The sequence below is a fragment of the Arvicola amphibius genome, chromosome 5, assembly GCF_903992535.2.
Source record: "Arvicola amphibius chromosome 5, mArvAmp1.2, whole genome shotgun sequence".
Lineage (NCBI taxonomy): Eukaryota > Metazoa > Chordata > Mammalia > Rodentia > Cricetidae > Arvicola > Arvicola amphibius.
The window spans coordinates 119,956,662-119,974,204 of NC_052051.1; the positions used below are offsets into that span (position 1 = coordinate 119,956,662).

The following is a 17,543-nucleotide window of genomic DNA, read 5'->3' on the forward strand; positions in this document are numbered from 1 at the left end:
AAGGGAACAGGAAGCTGGGCTTTGTGGCACTTGCCTTTAATCCCAGTGCTTGGGAGACATGGGTGGGGGAATCCTGAGTTCAAAGCCAGCCAGGTCTACAAAGTGAGTTCCCAGACAATCAAGGGTACACAAAGAAACCCTGTATCAAAAATATAAATGGGGGAGGGGCAGGAAAAAGTCAGCATTATATCACACACATAGTAAATTCTCTAAAATCCTCGTAGGCCTATTTTTCTATTGAACCACAGCCATTTTGTCTGCTGGCCCTTCTCATTGATTGAATTTAGACATCTTTTCTTCCAAACTCCAGTAAGAGTCCTCCCTAATGAAGCATATAAAGACTAAGGTTTACAACTAAGTATCTTCTACCTTAGATGACCTCTATCCTGGTTACATTTGTTAACACAGGATGCAGCCACATTATCAAGGTCACACTCTGGAAGCACACTGTTTCAAAGTGTACCCCACAGCCGTGACTTCACTATTCTGGTCACAGCACAGCTGTGCCTTGCTCCACGGAGGAAACAGGCCTTGTTTTGAATTTCACAGACTCAGTTTCTTTTTAAAACATTTTTATTTATTTATTTTAATTAAAATATGAATACATAATTTCTTCCCTTTACTTTCTTTCTTCCAACCCCTCGCATATACCTACCCCTCAGTCCCATCCAAATCCATGGCCCCTTGGCCTCTTTTTGTGTAACTACATTTATTACAAATACATAAGTACAAAAATCTTATATGTACATAATTTTTAAGGCTAACTATTTGGCATTGGACAACCAGTTAGGGACTCATCCTAGGAGAGACAAACTCTCCTTTTCTCCACAGTCACTGGTTGCCTATGGTCTTTGCTTAGGGTTGAAAACCCATGCAAGTTTGCCCTTCTGAGTTACCATATTTTATCAGGGTTCATGTTCAGGTCCTCTTTTGGCCGTCACAATGTGTGACATCATGGGAGAGTTTCCTGTCATTCTGGGAGACACAGTCTCATAGTAGACTTCCTACTCCTCTGGCTCTGACAAGCTTTCTGATTCCTCGTGTTCCTTGAGTCTTGGGTGAAGGAGCTATATTGTAGGTAGACCCACCGAGGACAAAGAACTCTGAATTTGACCAGTTTGTGGTTTTTCTGTGATTGTCTTTGTCTAGGGCAAGGGCAGAGTCTTCAGTGAGGAGAAGGAGCTACATGTTCCTATCCACACAAGGACATTTCTCAACAGCAAACTTAAGAAAGCTCAGTCTAGCTTGGAATTGGAAAGGTCTGAAAATTGTCCTTGTTTGTATGCAAAGGACATTTTTCTTGGCTCTTGATTTTGCAGAAGTATAGCACGAAACTCTGAGGATAGCAGCTGTCTTCATTTAGATGGTGCGATACAATCTTCAGCTAAAGCTGAATTTAATACACACCAGAAACTCATCCAAATGGAAAAAAAAATGGCCCATTCTTTCTCCTGATGGAGAACAGAGCTTCCCAAGGTCAGGAAAGGGTAGGATGAAGAGGACCCAGGGAACATCTGTGCTGAGGAGCCACAAGGGGAAAGGAGCCAAACAGTGGTGCTTTTTGACTTTGAGCCTTATAGCCACGGTCCTGAAATAGAAGCAGGAGTTTGGATTTCCTCACAGTAGAATAAGAGCTGGGACCTCTGGCTGCTGAGCTGAACACATGGAGAAAAGAGAGGACAAACAGTTCTAACAACCGTGGGGCCATCCCCTGAGATCAAGGCAACTGTGCCCTCTGTGAAAAAAAATATTTCATGAAGTCTTGATATGGGGGAGACCTGGGAAGAAAGAACATCCTGGTCATAAGTCAGAGGAAATTGCACACCAAGCTCACCTCCTCCACTCTTAAGATGTTGCTGAGACTCTGAAATCCCAACAGCTGTACTGTGGGACATGAAGCAAGGGTCCCCGAGACACACAACCTCTGAGCTCAGGTGCTGTCTTGGATCAGATTTCTGGCTTCAGAAAAATGCTGCCTTATGATATTGAACGCTGGGGAGCTTTGGCTTGTTTTAGCAAAGACCCTGCCCTGCTCAAGGAAGGGCTCAGTCTGAAACAATCCTTTGTAATATAGCTTGGTTGCCAAGAATCTTCTAGTTTCTCCTCATTTTCATCCCTTGTGCTTTCTCTACTATTTTTTCTTTGGTCTTCTAATAGTCTACAGATTTTTAGACTCTTGTGTTTATTTCAGTGTTTTGTTTGGTTTGGTTTAGTTTTCTGGTATATTCAAATCAGGGTCTCCCTATCAGCTATTGCTGACCTTGAACTAATTATCTTTCTTTGCTGCTGAAGGGAAAAGGTCAGCAGTAATAACACCTGGAGTTGGATAGCAGTTCAGGTCTTCTCTAATTGCTTTAGTGAGAGATCTCAAAGGTACCATCAGGGGCACCCTTGACCATTTGTAATCTTTGATTTTTCCTATACTTAGCTCTTCGCTTCTTAAACCAACAGTGCACTTCAGAAACTTTCATATACAGGCGCCTTGCAAGGTCCTTCTTTGTGACCTCACCAGGGTACTGATTGTCTTCGAAAACGCCCTCCAGCTCGCTCAGCTGCCAGGGTGTGACACCCCTGCGGATCCGTGGTCGAGTGTTCCTCTGGGGATGTGGGACTCTGGCAGACTGTGGGATTTCAGTGCACTCTGGGACTTGAGAGCATTCTGGGACTTGAGTGCACACTGGGGCTTCAGCGCACTCTTGGACTTCATCCCATTCTGGGACATCAGCCCACTCTAGGACTTGAGCGCAGTCTGGGACTTGAGCACAGTCTGGGGCTTCAGCGCACTCTTGGACTTCAGCCCATTCTGGGACATCAGCCCACTCTATGACTTGAGCGCAGTCTGGGACTTGAGCACAGTCTGGGGCTTCAGCGCACTCTTGAACTTCAGCCCATTCTGGCACTTCAGTCCACTCTAGGACCTGAGAGCATTCTGGGACTTGAGCGCAGTCTGGGACTTGAGCGAAGTCTGGGGCTTCAGCGCACTCTTGAACTTCAGCCCATTCTTTGACATCAGCCCACTCTAGGACCTGAGAGCATTCTGGGACTTGAGCGCACGCTTGGACTTGAGCCCATTCTGGGACTTCAGTCCACTCTAGGATTTGAGCGCAGTCTGGGACTTGAGCACAGTCTGGGGCTTCAGCGCACTCTTGAACTTCAGCCCATTTTGGCACTTCAGTCCACTCTAGGACCTGAGAGCATTCTGGGACTTGAGCGCACGCTTGGACTTGAGCCCATTCTGGGACTTCAGTCCACTCTAGGATTTGAGCGCAGTCTGGGACTTGAGCACAGTCTGGGGCTTCAGCGCACTCTTGAACTTCAGCCCATTCTGGCACTTCAGCCCACTCTAGGACCTGAGCGCATTCTGGGACTTGAGTGCACTCTGGGACTTCAGCGGGTTGTGGGACTCTGGCAACTGAGGTCTCGCTCCCCTCCAACTGTAGCTGTCCTGGACATAGGTAGCTCCCTTGGCTCTGGTTGGTGATGTTAAAACTAACGCAAATAACAAGGTTCATATCACCCTGCTGGTTTGGGATACCTTGGTACCTGGGTTCCCCTGTGAAGAAGCCTAGTGCACTTTCACCGAAACTGCGTCTTTCTTCTGCGGGCTCAGTCTCTTGCTCATCCTCGATTTCTACCTCTATTTCTGCTTGTACGGTGTTGGAAAAATTGGGGTCTTGGTGCTGGTACATCTGTGCCATGGCCTAAACTCTGTAGAAGCAGTCTTGCCTGACAAATCAGGATAAAATCAGGGAAGTCAAAAGGTCAATGTCTCTCTTTTTCTGGAGAAGCCAACAATCCGGGAGTTGTTTAGTGCAGGAAGCTAGACTTCCCAGCAGATTTCCAATCTGGCATCGAAGGCTGGAAGTTATCCTGGTGTCCTATGGTCTTTCAGTCTTCGGGTTTTTGTTGAAATCCCAAAAAAAATTGGTCCCAATATGGGTTAAAGAATGCCGAGTCGCTGGATAGGGCAACTTATCAGCCAGAGCACGGGTAAGCGGCCTAAAAGGAGAGCGTCCTTTTATCTGTACCTGCACTGGAAGATACCGCCCACATGTGGGTGGGGTCTGTCTCAGGCCTCCAGTGAAAATCCTTGGTGGCTGGGTGTGGTAGCACGCGCCTTTAATCCCAATAGAGCCAAAGGTATCTCTGAGTGCCCAGCAGCAGGGGTGGGGTGGGGGTGGGTACGTGGAATGATCAGAGGTCAATTCTGTCTCAGAAAAAGGTTGGAAGTCTGGGAGTCCGGGGAAGTGGGCAAGGTAAGGGGTAGAGGGAGAGAGAGAACCCTACATTAAAGTGCTCAGGAATTTGTTTGAGTTGCTTCTAGATGCAGTTAAGTGGACAACCAAGATCACACCCACTGTCTTCTTTCTACTCCATTCCGAAGTTTCTAGGTGTAAACTCTGGTAGCGAAAGATAACTTAGTAGGCCACTTTTAGACATACCTGTCTTCATAACTAAATAAATATCTGAGTTGGAGGTGCTGTCTCAAAATTAGCAACAAATGAAGAAGAGGACATCAGGCAAACTATTTTCTTTAATACGTCCTGTACGATTAGTAACTCTCTGAAGATAAATTGTTTTTTGTTTGGGTTTTGGTTTTCTGCAGCCTTAATTGGCCTGGAATTCACAGGAATTCACTTGTCTCTTATCCTCTACCTCCCGGGTTACTGGATTAAAGAAGTGGATCACTAATTGACCTTGAAGATTAATCCTTTTGCCCTCCATCCTGATGGAGGAATGTCTATATGTTACTTTCATTATTAATAACGAAACTGCCTTGGCCCTTTAAGAGACAGAAAATTAGGTAGGAGGAGTAGATAGAACAGAATTCTGGGAAAGAGGTGGAGACGCTTTAGGCAGTCGCCATAGTGAGTCTCCATGCTTCTCTGTGAGATGGATGCAGGTTAAGATCTCTCCTGGTAAGCCACCCCTTGTGGTGCTATATAAATTACTAAATATGGGTTAAAGGAAGATGTGAGAATTAGCCAATAAGAGGCTGAAACTATGGGCCAGGCAGTGTTTTAAAAGAATACAGTTTCCGTGTAATTACTTTGGGTAAAGCTAGCTGGGTAGCGGGACGCAGCCCCGCCGCTCCTTCTACACCATCCCCAAACCCAGAACTGGTTTTTTTTTTGTGTAGCCCTGGCCTAGAACTCAGATAACTCAGCCAGTTGTCTCTGTCTCCCTAGTGCCAGGATTAAAGTCATGGGCCACCAAGGTGCAGCTGAAGACTAACTCTTTAAGATACACTGTTTACAGCCAGAAATAAAAAGCTCACTATCACGGCTAAGGACTGTGAACATTTGATGATCCTTCTTCCTCAGTAGGCCCAGTGTTGGGATTTCAAGTGTGAGCCCAGAGCTGTGAGGTTTTTCAGCATGGATTTTGGCTTTAGCCGTGTGTTTATAGTAGTCTTGAGCACTTGGGGCGTTCAAGTCATGTTGAAGAGAGGAAACAGATGGGATGCAGACCCAAGCTCACACACACACACAAGGCTGGTTCCGTGATGTTACCTGGGCAATGATGTCTCCATTTTCAGCATGAACTTGAGCAATGGCCCCCAGCTCTGCCAGGCAGGTGAAGATCTCATAGAGCTGAAACAGAAAGTAACAACCTCACAGTCTATCAAAGTGTACCCATGAATTCCTAGGGGCAAGCCAATGGTTACAATGATGACAGTCAAGCTCGTACCAATAGCAGGAAGCCCGCCTGACCTTATGAAGCAGAGAACTACACATTTTCACCAAGTTTGTGAGCTGTTTGGAGACAAGAACTTTCCCCTTATACTTCAAGACAACTGTTGCCAGTAGAAATTCATGCTCCTCTCTGCTTTGCCCATTAACATCGTTCAAATGCAGTGCAGGCTAAAAGTCAGTACATATATCAGTAGACAGCCTGACGTCGTGGCCTCCGCAGTAACCACAGTGACTCATTTTTCTAGGGCAAAGGTCATCAGCAACAGTAGGAAACCCATGCATGCAGACAATCCAAACAACATAGCCAAATGGGTTACTACCTCTGTGTTTGACACTTGATATAGATCCTTGTAGGCCATGTAAACCATGAAGGAGTTAACACCTGCAAGAAAAGGGAAGGAAGGAAATCAGGAGAAAGACGACATTAATTATCACTGTCACCTCTCATGGCTTTCATCCCTGGGCCCTGAGCACACAGATCAGGTGCCTGCCCAACAGAAGGGAGACATTCTGAATGCCCCATCTTATCATGCCCTCTTTTGCCCTATAAAATCAATAGTAGGTAAAGTGTTTCCTTGAAGAAACCTGTTGTCTTCTGTATCCTTTGCTAACCCCAGTTCCCAGCACTACAATTCAGAAGATCGATAACTTTTATATTGTTCGGAGAAGCAGAAACCAAGGAAATCACAATAGCACACCAGCTGTGCCTAGACACCAGGGCTTGCAACACTTGGATGCACCGTGTACTACAATGAGGTGGGAATGCTTGATTTCTGGGCTTGCCTTTCCTCCCCGGTACATTGGAAACATAACTCCCTCCTCATCAGGTAGCAGATCACCACCAAAGGAGGCAACACTTCAACAGCTTTTAGTCCCTGGGAGGCAAGCATTTGGTCTTCGTGGGAATGAATTTATTTCACTATTTGGTGAACAACTGGTTATATACTAGGTTGGAGGGTGAGGTGCCTAAGAGAAAGATGGCAATAAAATTAACTTCAAAAACTTGTTCTGAGCAATGTCTGTGATGTCGGTGATGGGACAAGCATTTAATCTTATCACTGGGGAAGCAGAGACAGAAAGATTCCCATGGATTTTTCTTTCTATTTCTTGTTGTACCTCATAAGTTTGAGGTGGACTGGATCACATAAAAAGTATCAGACCAGTCAGTAGGTCCTTTATCAAAATAAAATAAACCCCAATTCCTATTTCCCTCAACCCCTAACAATTTCTTTCTAAGATATAGCAGACATATACTTCTATTATGTATTTTCTGTTACTGAAACTGTACTTTTGCATACACACAGCACATGTAAAAAGGCATGCACACACACAGAGTGTAGGCATGTTTTATAAGTATGTTATTTACCCCCCATTCTCTATAATTTACTTAAAGAATAAACCAGGTGGTTGTGGCACACACCTTTAATCTCAGCACTTGGGAGTCAAAGGCAGGTGGATCTCTGTGAGTTCAAGGCTAGCCTGCTCTACACAGTGAGTTCCAGGACAGCCAAAGCTACACAGAAGAACTGTGTCTCCCTGTCTAGGGGGAAAAAGGAATAAAAGAATAAATCTAGTTTTTTAACCTAGAAATACTCTGGACTTTTATAATAAAACGGTGCTAACTATATACTCATTGTGGTGATTTGAACCTGAAAGCCCCCCACAGGTTCAACTATTTGGTTGCTTGGTCATTAGGGAGTGGGGATTAAGTGATAGGGATCAAGGTGTGGTCTTGTTGGAGTAGGTGTGGCCTTGGAGGAAATGTGTTAGTCTGGGGAGGCTTTGGGGTTTCAAATGCTCAAGCCAGGCCCAGTGTCTTTCTCCTCGTGTTGCTTGCTGATCTGGATGTAGAACTCTCCGCTCCTTCTCCAGCACCAGATCTGCCTGCATGTTGCCATGCCTTTCACCATGACAAAGATGCTCTAAACCTCAGAAACTGTGAGCCAGCCTCAACTAAATGTTTTCTGGAAGTTGCCTTGATCATGATGTCTTCATAGCAACAGAACATTGACTAAGACACCCAGTTTAAAGAATGACTCTTCCACACAACACTACCTAAATTTCAAATGAAAATAGAAACAAAATGGACATAAAACCTGACCCCAGTGAACTATCAAAGCAAACGGGGACAGATAGCAATTCGTGCCTTGTACTTAAATACCTAAGTCATCAGCATTATAGGAAAACATCTATTGATTTTCACCCAAAATAAATAGGTAGGTGGAATGGTAGAACAGAAAATCATTTTGAGGAAAGGAAAATAAGTTTGGTTGAACCATTAGGGTCAACTTAGCTCACAGTTGCCCCAGCCAAAAGTGGTTTATAGTTCAAGAATGTCCCTACTCAGCGTGGGTCAGCTCAGGGCAGCTTTCCACAAATTCCCCTTTCCATAAGGCTCTAAGTCATCCTTGGAATGACCCAGACCCTGTGTGCTGATTAAAGCACTGAATTTTCTACTGACGAACAAAACAAGAAGTGGGAGGGGCTAAGGGCATGTTTTGTGTTACCAAGGGTTGGGTAGGATCTACGGAGTGCAGCAAGGGATAGGAAGAAAAATATATCTCTGAAGGAGCATCCTCTTTACTCTGTGTAGATACACCACGTTCTCCTGAATCCTTGCACAGTGACCAGACAGGTTATGTGCTTTCAGCATCCATGCTGCTGCCTTTCCTTGGACTGCTTACTTTTGCACTGGACCTTCAGCAGAGGCTTACCCATCTCTGGGTTCTTAGATCGATCCCCTTACAAAGCTGAGTGCATTGTACACATTTGCATAAGTATATATGTTCCTGTGGGTGCTGAATGTCTGATGATCAGAACATAGGGAGAAACAGAAAACAGAAGAATCTAAGAAGATATTGGAACTAAAATCATCTTCTCAGTGAGAGGACCCACTCCAACAATACATATACACACACACAGAGAGGGGGGGCGGGGGTAGGGGGCAGGGGACATACGGCAGAACTGCAGGGACATATTTTCATTCCTAATGAGAAGATCAATCTTTCCTTGCTCCTGGCATGTCTTAGCCTTTACTGAGGATGTCATTATTATGTAATATTAGTAGTTTGGTCTTGAATAAAACTGACTGAGATTAGAAATCCTTGCTCTCAGATTTCTTAGCAATGTGACTTCAGGTTGGATCAGTAACCTTCCCTTATTTTCTCCATCTACAAAACTGCCAATCATGTATTGTGCTGGTTAAAGTCAACTTGATTCAAGTTAGAGTCACTTTGGAGCAAGGAAGCTCCACTGAGAAAATAACTTTACCTGTGGGCAAGCCTGTACTGCATTTACTTGATTTGTTATGGTTGCTGTGGGAAGCACCAGCTAAGTGTGGGCAGTGCCATCCTGGGCTGGCTGTCCGATGTGCTGTAAGAAGGCAGGCTGAGCAAGTCATGAGGAGCAAGCCAGTAAGTGGTGCTTCTTCCAGCCTTGTACTTCAGTTCCTGTCTCTAGGTTTCTGCCCTGCTTGAGTTCATGTTCTGACTTTCTGCAATGATGAACTATCAGCTGCAAAATAAAACAAATCCTTTCCTCCTCTATTTGCTTTTGGTCATGATGCTTAATCACAGCAATAGAAACATGACTAAGATATTCCTGGAGGCGATCATCATCTCTGGATAGATCTATTGTTCACTAAATGTGATCCCGGGCAGTTACTCTGACCCTCTGGTTTTCCATCTGCAAAGTGCCTAACACTCCTTATCCCATGAGGATCCTGTTAAATGTAAGTGAAGCTGCATAAAAATATAGAGTGCCCGCACTCTAGAAAGCCCTAGACTCAGCCCTCATGCTTGAGGGAGCAGTCTCCCAACTAGGGGGTGATGCACGTGAGGGGGACGCTGTGGGAAGGGCAGACATGGCAGCCTAGAGACAGGAGGACGAGGCTGGAGAGCGTGCTTGGCTCACCTTTGTCTTTGCTGAGGTTCTGCACTTCCTGCTTCACGCTGTCGTTCCAGTGGGTGATGTCCACGTGCAAAGCATAGTCACAGCAGCTCTTCCCATCAGCCCACTCACGCCACTTCTCATAGGCCTCGGTCAGGCTAGACTCAGGTTCGGGTACCACATGGTCGACTGAAAGATGAGGGTGAGATGTTCAAACTCAGAACAGTTTGGTTCTTCCCCAAACCCGGCAAGTTTGTTCCCTCTTGCAGACTCTGTATCTTGGTGCCTTCGAAGATACCAGTGATTTAGATATCTAACACCGGGACTTGGGACAAATTATTAGCTTTCTGAAACCTCAGTTTTCTCTTCTCCAAATGGGTTTTAAGTGGATATAGGTTATGAGAGCAGTTTGCCTCTGAGTTTGCTGTGTGATTAGGTGATAAGATGTGTATGAAATGTTGCTGATACCTGGCACGCTCTCAGTATTAATACGTGTTAGAGGAGTATGTGCTATGAGACTGAATCTCCACTAGTGACACAAGTTGTGTTCCCTTCCCTGGGTAGAAGGAGTTCTAGATGCATTGCTGTGGGATAATGCTTTTGTACCCTGTAAAGACTTGTCATTCGTACTGGTCTAATAAAGTGCTGATTGGCCAATAGCCAGGCAGGAAGTATAGAAGAATGGCAGACTAGGAGAATTCTGGGAAGAGGAAAAGCTCAGTCTGCAGCCACCACCAGACACAGAGGAAGCAAGATGAGAGTGGTTCACTGATAAAAGATACCAAGTCGTGTGACTAAACATAAACAAGAATTATGGGTTAATTTAAGCTGTAAGAGTTAGTTAATAATAAGCCTCAGTTAAAGTGCCCACCAGTTTATAATTAATATAATCCTCTGTGTGTTTCTTTGGGACTGAATGGCTATGGAACCAGGTGGGAGAGAAACTCCATCTACAGATGGCACCAATGTGGGGCAATTATATCCACAAAAAACTAAGAGAGCTTGGAAAGGAATTCTAGACACACACACACACACACACACACACACACACACACACACACAACAAAACCAAAAAGAAAAAAAAACAGAGTTCAGCTCAGCTTTTTGGTAGCAGCATTTTTTCAGGTGGGCTCTGTATGCTGGAGGCAAGAGGGTGACCTTTAAGAGATGCTTCCTGACTCAGCATTAGCAGCAAAAACTTTGCAGCTCTCTTAAGAGGCCCTGCAACCAAACACTTGAATGTTGTTTATGAGCAGCCACCAGCACGTTTCTTGATGGTGGCATGGACCTAGAAACTCCACAGAGTTGTGGTAAAAACACATGGCTCCCACCAGTACGTCCTCCATGAAGCTAGACTCTCAGGAAACCAAGGAAGGGGTGGATCCAGCCACCCAAGCCATGTTTTTAACCATAGTCATGTCACTTAACAGACTAAAGACTCATGTGGCAAGAAAAAGGTAGAGACACACAGAAAAGACAGATTTAGAGAAAAATAAAAACAAAAAGCAAACCTCTAAATGGTTTACAGTATGTTTAAAAATTTACATAGGCTTGGAAGAGAAAAGAAATAGGATAGAGAAAGTCCTTTAAAAAAGAAATATATTTGGGTGTGGTAGCACACACCTTTAATCCCAGCACTTGAGAGGCAATGGCAGGTGGACCTCTGTGAGTTTCTGGTCAGCCTGGTCTACAGAGTGAGATCCATGACAGTCAAAGAAAACAGAGAAAGCCTGTCTCAAAAAACTCAAAAATTAAAAATAAAAATAAAACAAGTAGAGTTAAAAAGACATGTAAAGATGGAAAATACTGTAGACTGTTGTGTTGTCTTTTAATTGCTTGACAGCTGATCAAGATGCAACAGCTGTGGAACCAGGTGGGACAGAAACTCTGTCTACAATGTATGACAGGCACGAGTGGCCACAGTTAACAAGAATTAGTTTCTTTGAGTTCAAACTAACCCTTCCCCCTGTATCCATGAATGGTACATATTTTTACATTATTGTTGCTACTATTGTAAGGGTTGGGCAAAGCTCCATTCTCACCAATGCCCTAAAGGCAGTTGAGTTAAAGCATGAAATTGGTTCAACTATCCTGAGAATGTCATTGAAATATGTATCAAAAATATGGACTTTATTTTAGACGTGACTCAAAAATCATACCTAGGAAAATAAGATGTAGCTGTCAGTAACATTTCGTTTCTAGGGTGTTCGCTAATGCATTTATGTAAATGAAAAACTGCAAGGGACTGAAGTTGAAAAAATTGAGAAGTTTGGTTAAAAACATAGAGAAACTTTCACAGAATGACAAAGGACGTCTATTTTAAAACCAGTGGTAGAATATGAATAAAAGAGGAGGAAGGCATCACCATCCATGACTTAGTAAAAAACGGCAGCTTGAAACACGGTACAAATATTGTGATCCTCTTGTTAAATTGGAAACTACACATTAACATGATGTAGGGTTGCCTGTATCCTTTGCTTTCTCTACATCTAGAATTTCTAAGGTATTTCTGAAGGGCGAGCATGCATCGGTGGCTCCTTGTAAGCTTTATTCCTCATCTAGATCTCTGACTTTCCCTCTGCCCCTTAACTAGTATAGAAGACCAAGCATGAGGAACTAGATAGACCTGCAGAACAGGCCCAGTTCCTCGCCTAGATGGCAACCAGCCAAGCCAAAGCCAAGATCACACATTTCCTCTGTCAAAGGAGCCTAAGTACACTGATTGGAACTTAAATGCACCCAGCTACATGCTAATGTATTCAAGGACATGAGGGCTTTCTCAGACAGATAGCTGCTGAGATGTCAGTTTACACCCTCCCATCAGCTGGAAGAAAGCTCAGGTCTCCCTGGACTGCACCTTTTATGGCCTTGTTGCAATTTTTCTGGGTTTCTATATCCTATCTAAAGTTGACTGCTGCTAGTGGTTGACTCAAAAGGAAGGTCAAGACAGACTGTAATTCTGGCTCAGGCTGCTCTGTGCCTGTGGGTAGAGGAATATGATGTTAACTAAACAGTGCTCTGTCTCCCGAGTTTGAGGCTAGCTCCTGGCCTGGACCCAGTTCATTGAGATTCCTTGGGACAGGAAGGGCTTCCTGGAATACTATCAGTTCAGTAATCCAAGGGCATGCCACTTCCCAAGTTTCCTCAGAATTAGTAGTTTACCAGAAGCAAAACAAAACAAAAATGAGTAAAGGAAACCACTCACAGCTTCGCTAACCTTAAAGACACAAATTGGTCAAAATTCAGCAAAGATCCAACAGCACTAAATTCACCGAGGACCACTAATCCCCCAAGTCTCAGTGATCATTCTTTCTAACGTATCATTCTCTCAGTTGCTTTCATAGTCATGAGACTCATGGATCTCCTTTGGGTAATTACAGAGAGCTGGTAGATTTCCTAAGAGTAACCACCTCCAGGAACATAAATTCACAAACCAAATGGAGAGACATGTGTCTGGTGTTAGTATTAACGGAGGGCAGGTGTTTGACCGGCAGGAATATGCCTAGTTTGGGGACTTACTGATCATCGTAGTGCCACCGGCTAAGGCAGCCTTCGTCCCTTGGAAGAAATCATCCACTGTGGTCATTCCCTTGTAAGGCATCTGGAAGTGAGTGTGGACATCAATGCCTCCAGGGATCACCATCTTCCCGTTGGCTTCAATGGTCTTCACACCTCCAGGGACAATCAGATTGTCTCCAATTTGCCTGGGGAGACAGTGGAACACTGACAATTAAAAAAGAGCCACCCTCAAGACAAGCATAGGATGTAAGGGTTTTAGACACCGGGTCTTCAAAGTCACAAGTCCAGGAAACTTTAAGCAAAGGTAGATAGCTGTGTATACAAAGCCATTTTTTGTTGACACAAAATTATCTGCATGGGCCTTGTGTTATGGTTTTGTATCGAAATCTATGGATTGCCAAAATCTAGAATACAACATATTTTTAGATAACTATTTTCATTATTTCTTTTGCTTTGCTCTTTTTGTGGTGTGGGATGACCCTGACGGAAGCTGTGAAGACCATGAAGAACACACGACTGTTAGGAGCCACAGAAGAAGATAAAGATGCAGTACAACAACAGGCGTGGGAGCTTAGTCATCTTCTAAGCTGATTTTCTGGTGCCCCAGTGAAGGACCTTGGCTTGAGTCATCCCCCACCTCCAGCTTCTTTTCCTTATCCCACACTTCCCTGGTCAGCCAATGGTGTCTCACTGCAGATTCACAAGGAAAAAGTCACACATTCAGATCTCACCTACACGGACTGCTTTTGCACTGCCAGTATCTTAATAGAGGCGTCAGACTAAGGAAGATGATTATGAAAATCTGCCTAAGAATACAGTGTGACCCAGGAAACTTTAGCGCATTCCAGCAAGGAATGGGGGTGGGGAGGAGATCACTCAGGGAATGTTTCAAAGGTACACCTCTCAAGGAATGTGACCCCATCCCTCACAATGCTGCTTGCAGGTCACTACTTGCAACATTGCTTGATTTTATAGCTTTGGTCAAGGCATCTGGTCAAGTCTGTCTGGACGGTAGACCTAGGAGTCACAGTTTATATTAACATGAAATGTCTCCTAGTTTGGGCACATGGGTAACCCACTATTTGTGGTATGAGTACTTTTTCGTCTGTGCATAGCTAAGAGGATTCTCTTGGGGTAGTAAAAAAAAATCCATCACTGACCAGCAAACTCTAGGTTCACAGCTAATGTATTCCTGACGTGTCTAAGAGTTCAACTTGACCGCATCAGCATGGGGCCATTCTAGGGCCACCACAACTCAAAACACATGGTGGGAAAAATGCAGCCGCAGATTGCAATTCTACTCTGGTCCAGAGATTGGCCAGTTCTGTTATGCTTTTTCTTAGTTCTTCTTCCAGGAGAAACTAAGAACCAAGAGGATGAAGAATTCATGGGCCCGTGTGATGTGTTTATATATATTTATATAATGTTTCGCTCATCTTTGCAACTAACATTAATACCCTATCCGGAACAGAAATACACCATCCACTTTTCTGCAGCATGCTTATTAAGATCATAGTGATCTCTGAAATCTCAGCTTCCATCTCCTCATTTAAACATTCTTCTGTTGTTAGCCACACCCATCCTGTGTAGGTGCGCTTCAGATGGAGACCACCTGGATTCACGGCCTTGGCTCTTCCAGTTACTAGCCATAGCCAAGTTATTATTTAATCTCACCATGACCCAATTCTTTTTGGTTGTAAAATGCAATAGCTTCTCATTGTATAGATTAAATGTTAATCTCTACTGAGTCCACAAAATACTATTAAGGACATTAGGGAACAATAAACATGCTGTTGTAATTAACAATCGCTCACTCTGATTCTATGCCCCGGTATTCCATTTTAATACAATTTGCTCAAAAGTGTCCTCAGAATGATTCTTTTGACCAAAGTCAGTGTTTTCAGTTCATTTATGAAATTGAAGCTCTTTCTTAGGCAGAGAGGTAGTAGAAAGGAGAAAGGAGAAGTTTTTATGTACATACTTTATCAAGCCATCCTCCATGTAAATATCAGCATAAAAGGACTGATCATCATTGACGATTCTCCCTCCCTTGATTAGAAGACGGTCACTCTGGAAAAGAAGGACAACATGAGTCACTGTCACATTACCTAGGGGAAGGATGTGTCCAAGGTGTTCCCAACTCATTCCTTCAGACATCTCGCAAGAACACAATTGGTAAATGACCTCTGAATGCTTAGTGCATTTCACATTTGAATATGATACATTTGTGGGGATCCAGTTCTAATTCAAATTATTCCAGTGTTTCACCCCCTGCATCTGAAAGGTGTCATATAATATATACACATATATATCATGTGTGTTACCTATATTGTCATAATGTAGCACTCAGCTCATGCTACATAACAATTCTGTTAGATCACAAAGTTGTAAAGTGTAAGAAAACCACTGTTGGGAAAAAGACAAAAATTTTATTGTGCTTATTTAACTTGGAAAGAGGATAAATTAGGTATAATTTAGATTTGCTTCATTTTATTCAGTATTTCTCTCAGTCTCTTAACCTATTTAACTTTTTCTGTTTTAATATACATGATACATAGTATTGAGTTTCATAAGGACATTTTTCATACAACTATATGACGTACTTTGACTATGAATGAATAGACTGTTTTTGCTTTGATCATTAGAATAATAAACTGTTTATAACAATTACAACTTAAATGAAATTTAAGAGTGATCCAACGTTGAACATAGAAATTATGCTCTATGGGTGGTCATGAAATACACATACATATTTTGTACACCAGATGAACACTAAACCAGTCAGTACTGCAGATTATAGAGTGGGTGAATGCATATGAAGTGCGAGCCTATGAATGAAGATGCAGTACTAGGCTCTGCGCTGTGCCTTTGTTGCGCTATGGACAAGGCAAGTGTTTCCAGAAGACTGGTTGAGTAGAGCTGCAGCATGGATGAAAACTGCCTTGGCTGGAGTTGGTGAAGAATTCAGTTTATCGACTTCAACTTTATCCATCCACCCATCCATCCTCCCATCCATCCACCAATCCATCCTCCCATCCATCTGTCCATCTATCCCCCACTGGTTCAACAAATAATTACTTACTATTGTATATGTGGGGAAAGTAAAACTGCATAAAAGACTCAGTAGGTTACTGCCTCCATGGAACAGAAGTGGGGAGTTTAGGAATATAGAACTGATCAATTACAATATAGAACTGGATTCAGTTGTCATAGGACCCAGGGAAGTATGGCTAGTTTAGGTCTAGTAAGAAGAAAGGAATCTACATGGGGTGGCAATGTAGACATTTTGTAGAATGGACAACATGTATCAAGGTCTTGAGGTTTAAAAAAAAGGTTTCTTGGAAAAACCGGAAAGTCAATCTACAAAACCTTTGTGTTTCAGGAGGCCAATGGAATGAGAGGAGGTTAGGGAGGCAGGGTTCCTGTTCACACTGGGATTGCCAAGAGTTTAAGTTTTAGTGAAAATACGTGGAGACACATGGAAAGATTACAAGAAGAGGAAGGAGGGCAATGTGGAAAATGCAGTTCTATGGCTCAGTGTTCAAAGATGATGTTCTTCTTGACTCCAGCGCTTAAAGTGGTTCTCAACCTTCCTAATGCTGTGCCTCTTTTTAATACAGTTCCTAACGTTGTAGTGACCCAAACCATAAATTATTTTTGTTGCTACTTCATAACGGTGAGCTTGCTACTGTTATGAATTGTAATGTAAATATCTGATATGCATATGGTCCTAGATGACCCCGATAAAAGGGTTCTTCTACCCCTAAAGGGGTCACAACACACAGGTTGAGAACTATTGGCTTAGGATAAGGACCAGGGTCAACGTCAGAAAGGTTTCCCAGTCAGAACCATTTAACTCTTGCTCTGAAGTTCACTCTCTGTCCCCTGTTGGAGAATGCAGCTTTCAAAGAGAAGGAAGGTTCAGAGAAGGAAGTCACATTGACAGATGACTTTCAGACTCAGTCATGAAAGTTGTGATCAAGGCTATAAAATGACAGATGGCACTTGGGCCCCACATGGGATAAAGAAAATTACCTCTTAACTTCTGCTGCCAATTATTGCATGAGAATAAGAAGTTTCATCATATCTTATCACCAGGGGAGCAGATTTTTTTTGAAGATACCAATTACTGAAGTTCTTAGAAGAACTCTCCATGTGAAACAAAGCAGCAGAATGGCGGTCAAATACGAAGCCCCACTATGCATGGTCTATAAGCGCCTCCTGTTCTGAGTTCTGCCAACATGTCTACCCTCTGATCCTGCATTGTCTCGTATTTAGATTAGCGCTAAAACTATAAACAAGGAATTCTTGTTATACATCGGACTCGAATGCCCTTGAAAAAGGGTCTCCCTGCCTTTTTGTGAATTCACCTGGCATCTAAAACCCACCTTCTTTACCAAGCCTCTTGTCGGGAGGGTTCTCCCTGCTAATGCCCTTGTC

The 17,543-nt window shown here is 43.4% G+C and overlaps 1 protein-coding gene across 2 annotated transcripts in view; it reads right to left on the reverse strand.

Annotated features, from left to right (window-relative positions):
• The window catches only part of Dpysl3 (dihydropyrimidinase like 3), a 111,521-nt gene that overhangs the window by 21,161 nt on the left and 72,817 nt on the right, over positions 1-17,543 (reverse strand). For both annotated transcript variants that reach the window (XM_038329894.2, XM_038329895.2), the window contains exons 2-6: positions 15,085-15,173; positions 13,104-13,288; positions 9,609-9,773; positions 6,017-6,078; positions 5,514-5,594 (exon numbers count right to left, since the gene is read on the reverse strand). In XM_038329894.2, coding sequence (XP_038185822.1) covers positions 5,514-5,594; positions 6,017-6,078; positions 9,609-9,773; positions 13,104-13,288; positions 15,085-15,173 — 582 coding nt within the window. The remainder of the gene's footprint in view (positions 1-5,513; positions 5,595-6,016; positions 6,079-9,608; positions 9,774-13,103; positions 13,289-15,084; positions 15,174-17,543) is intronic.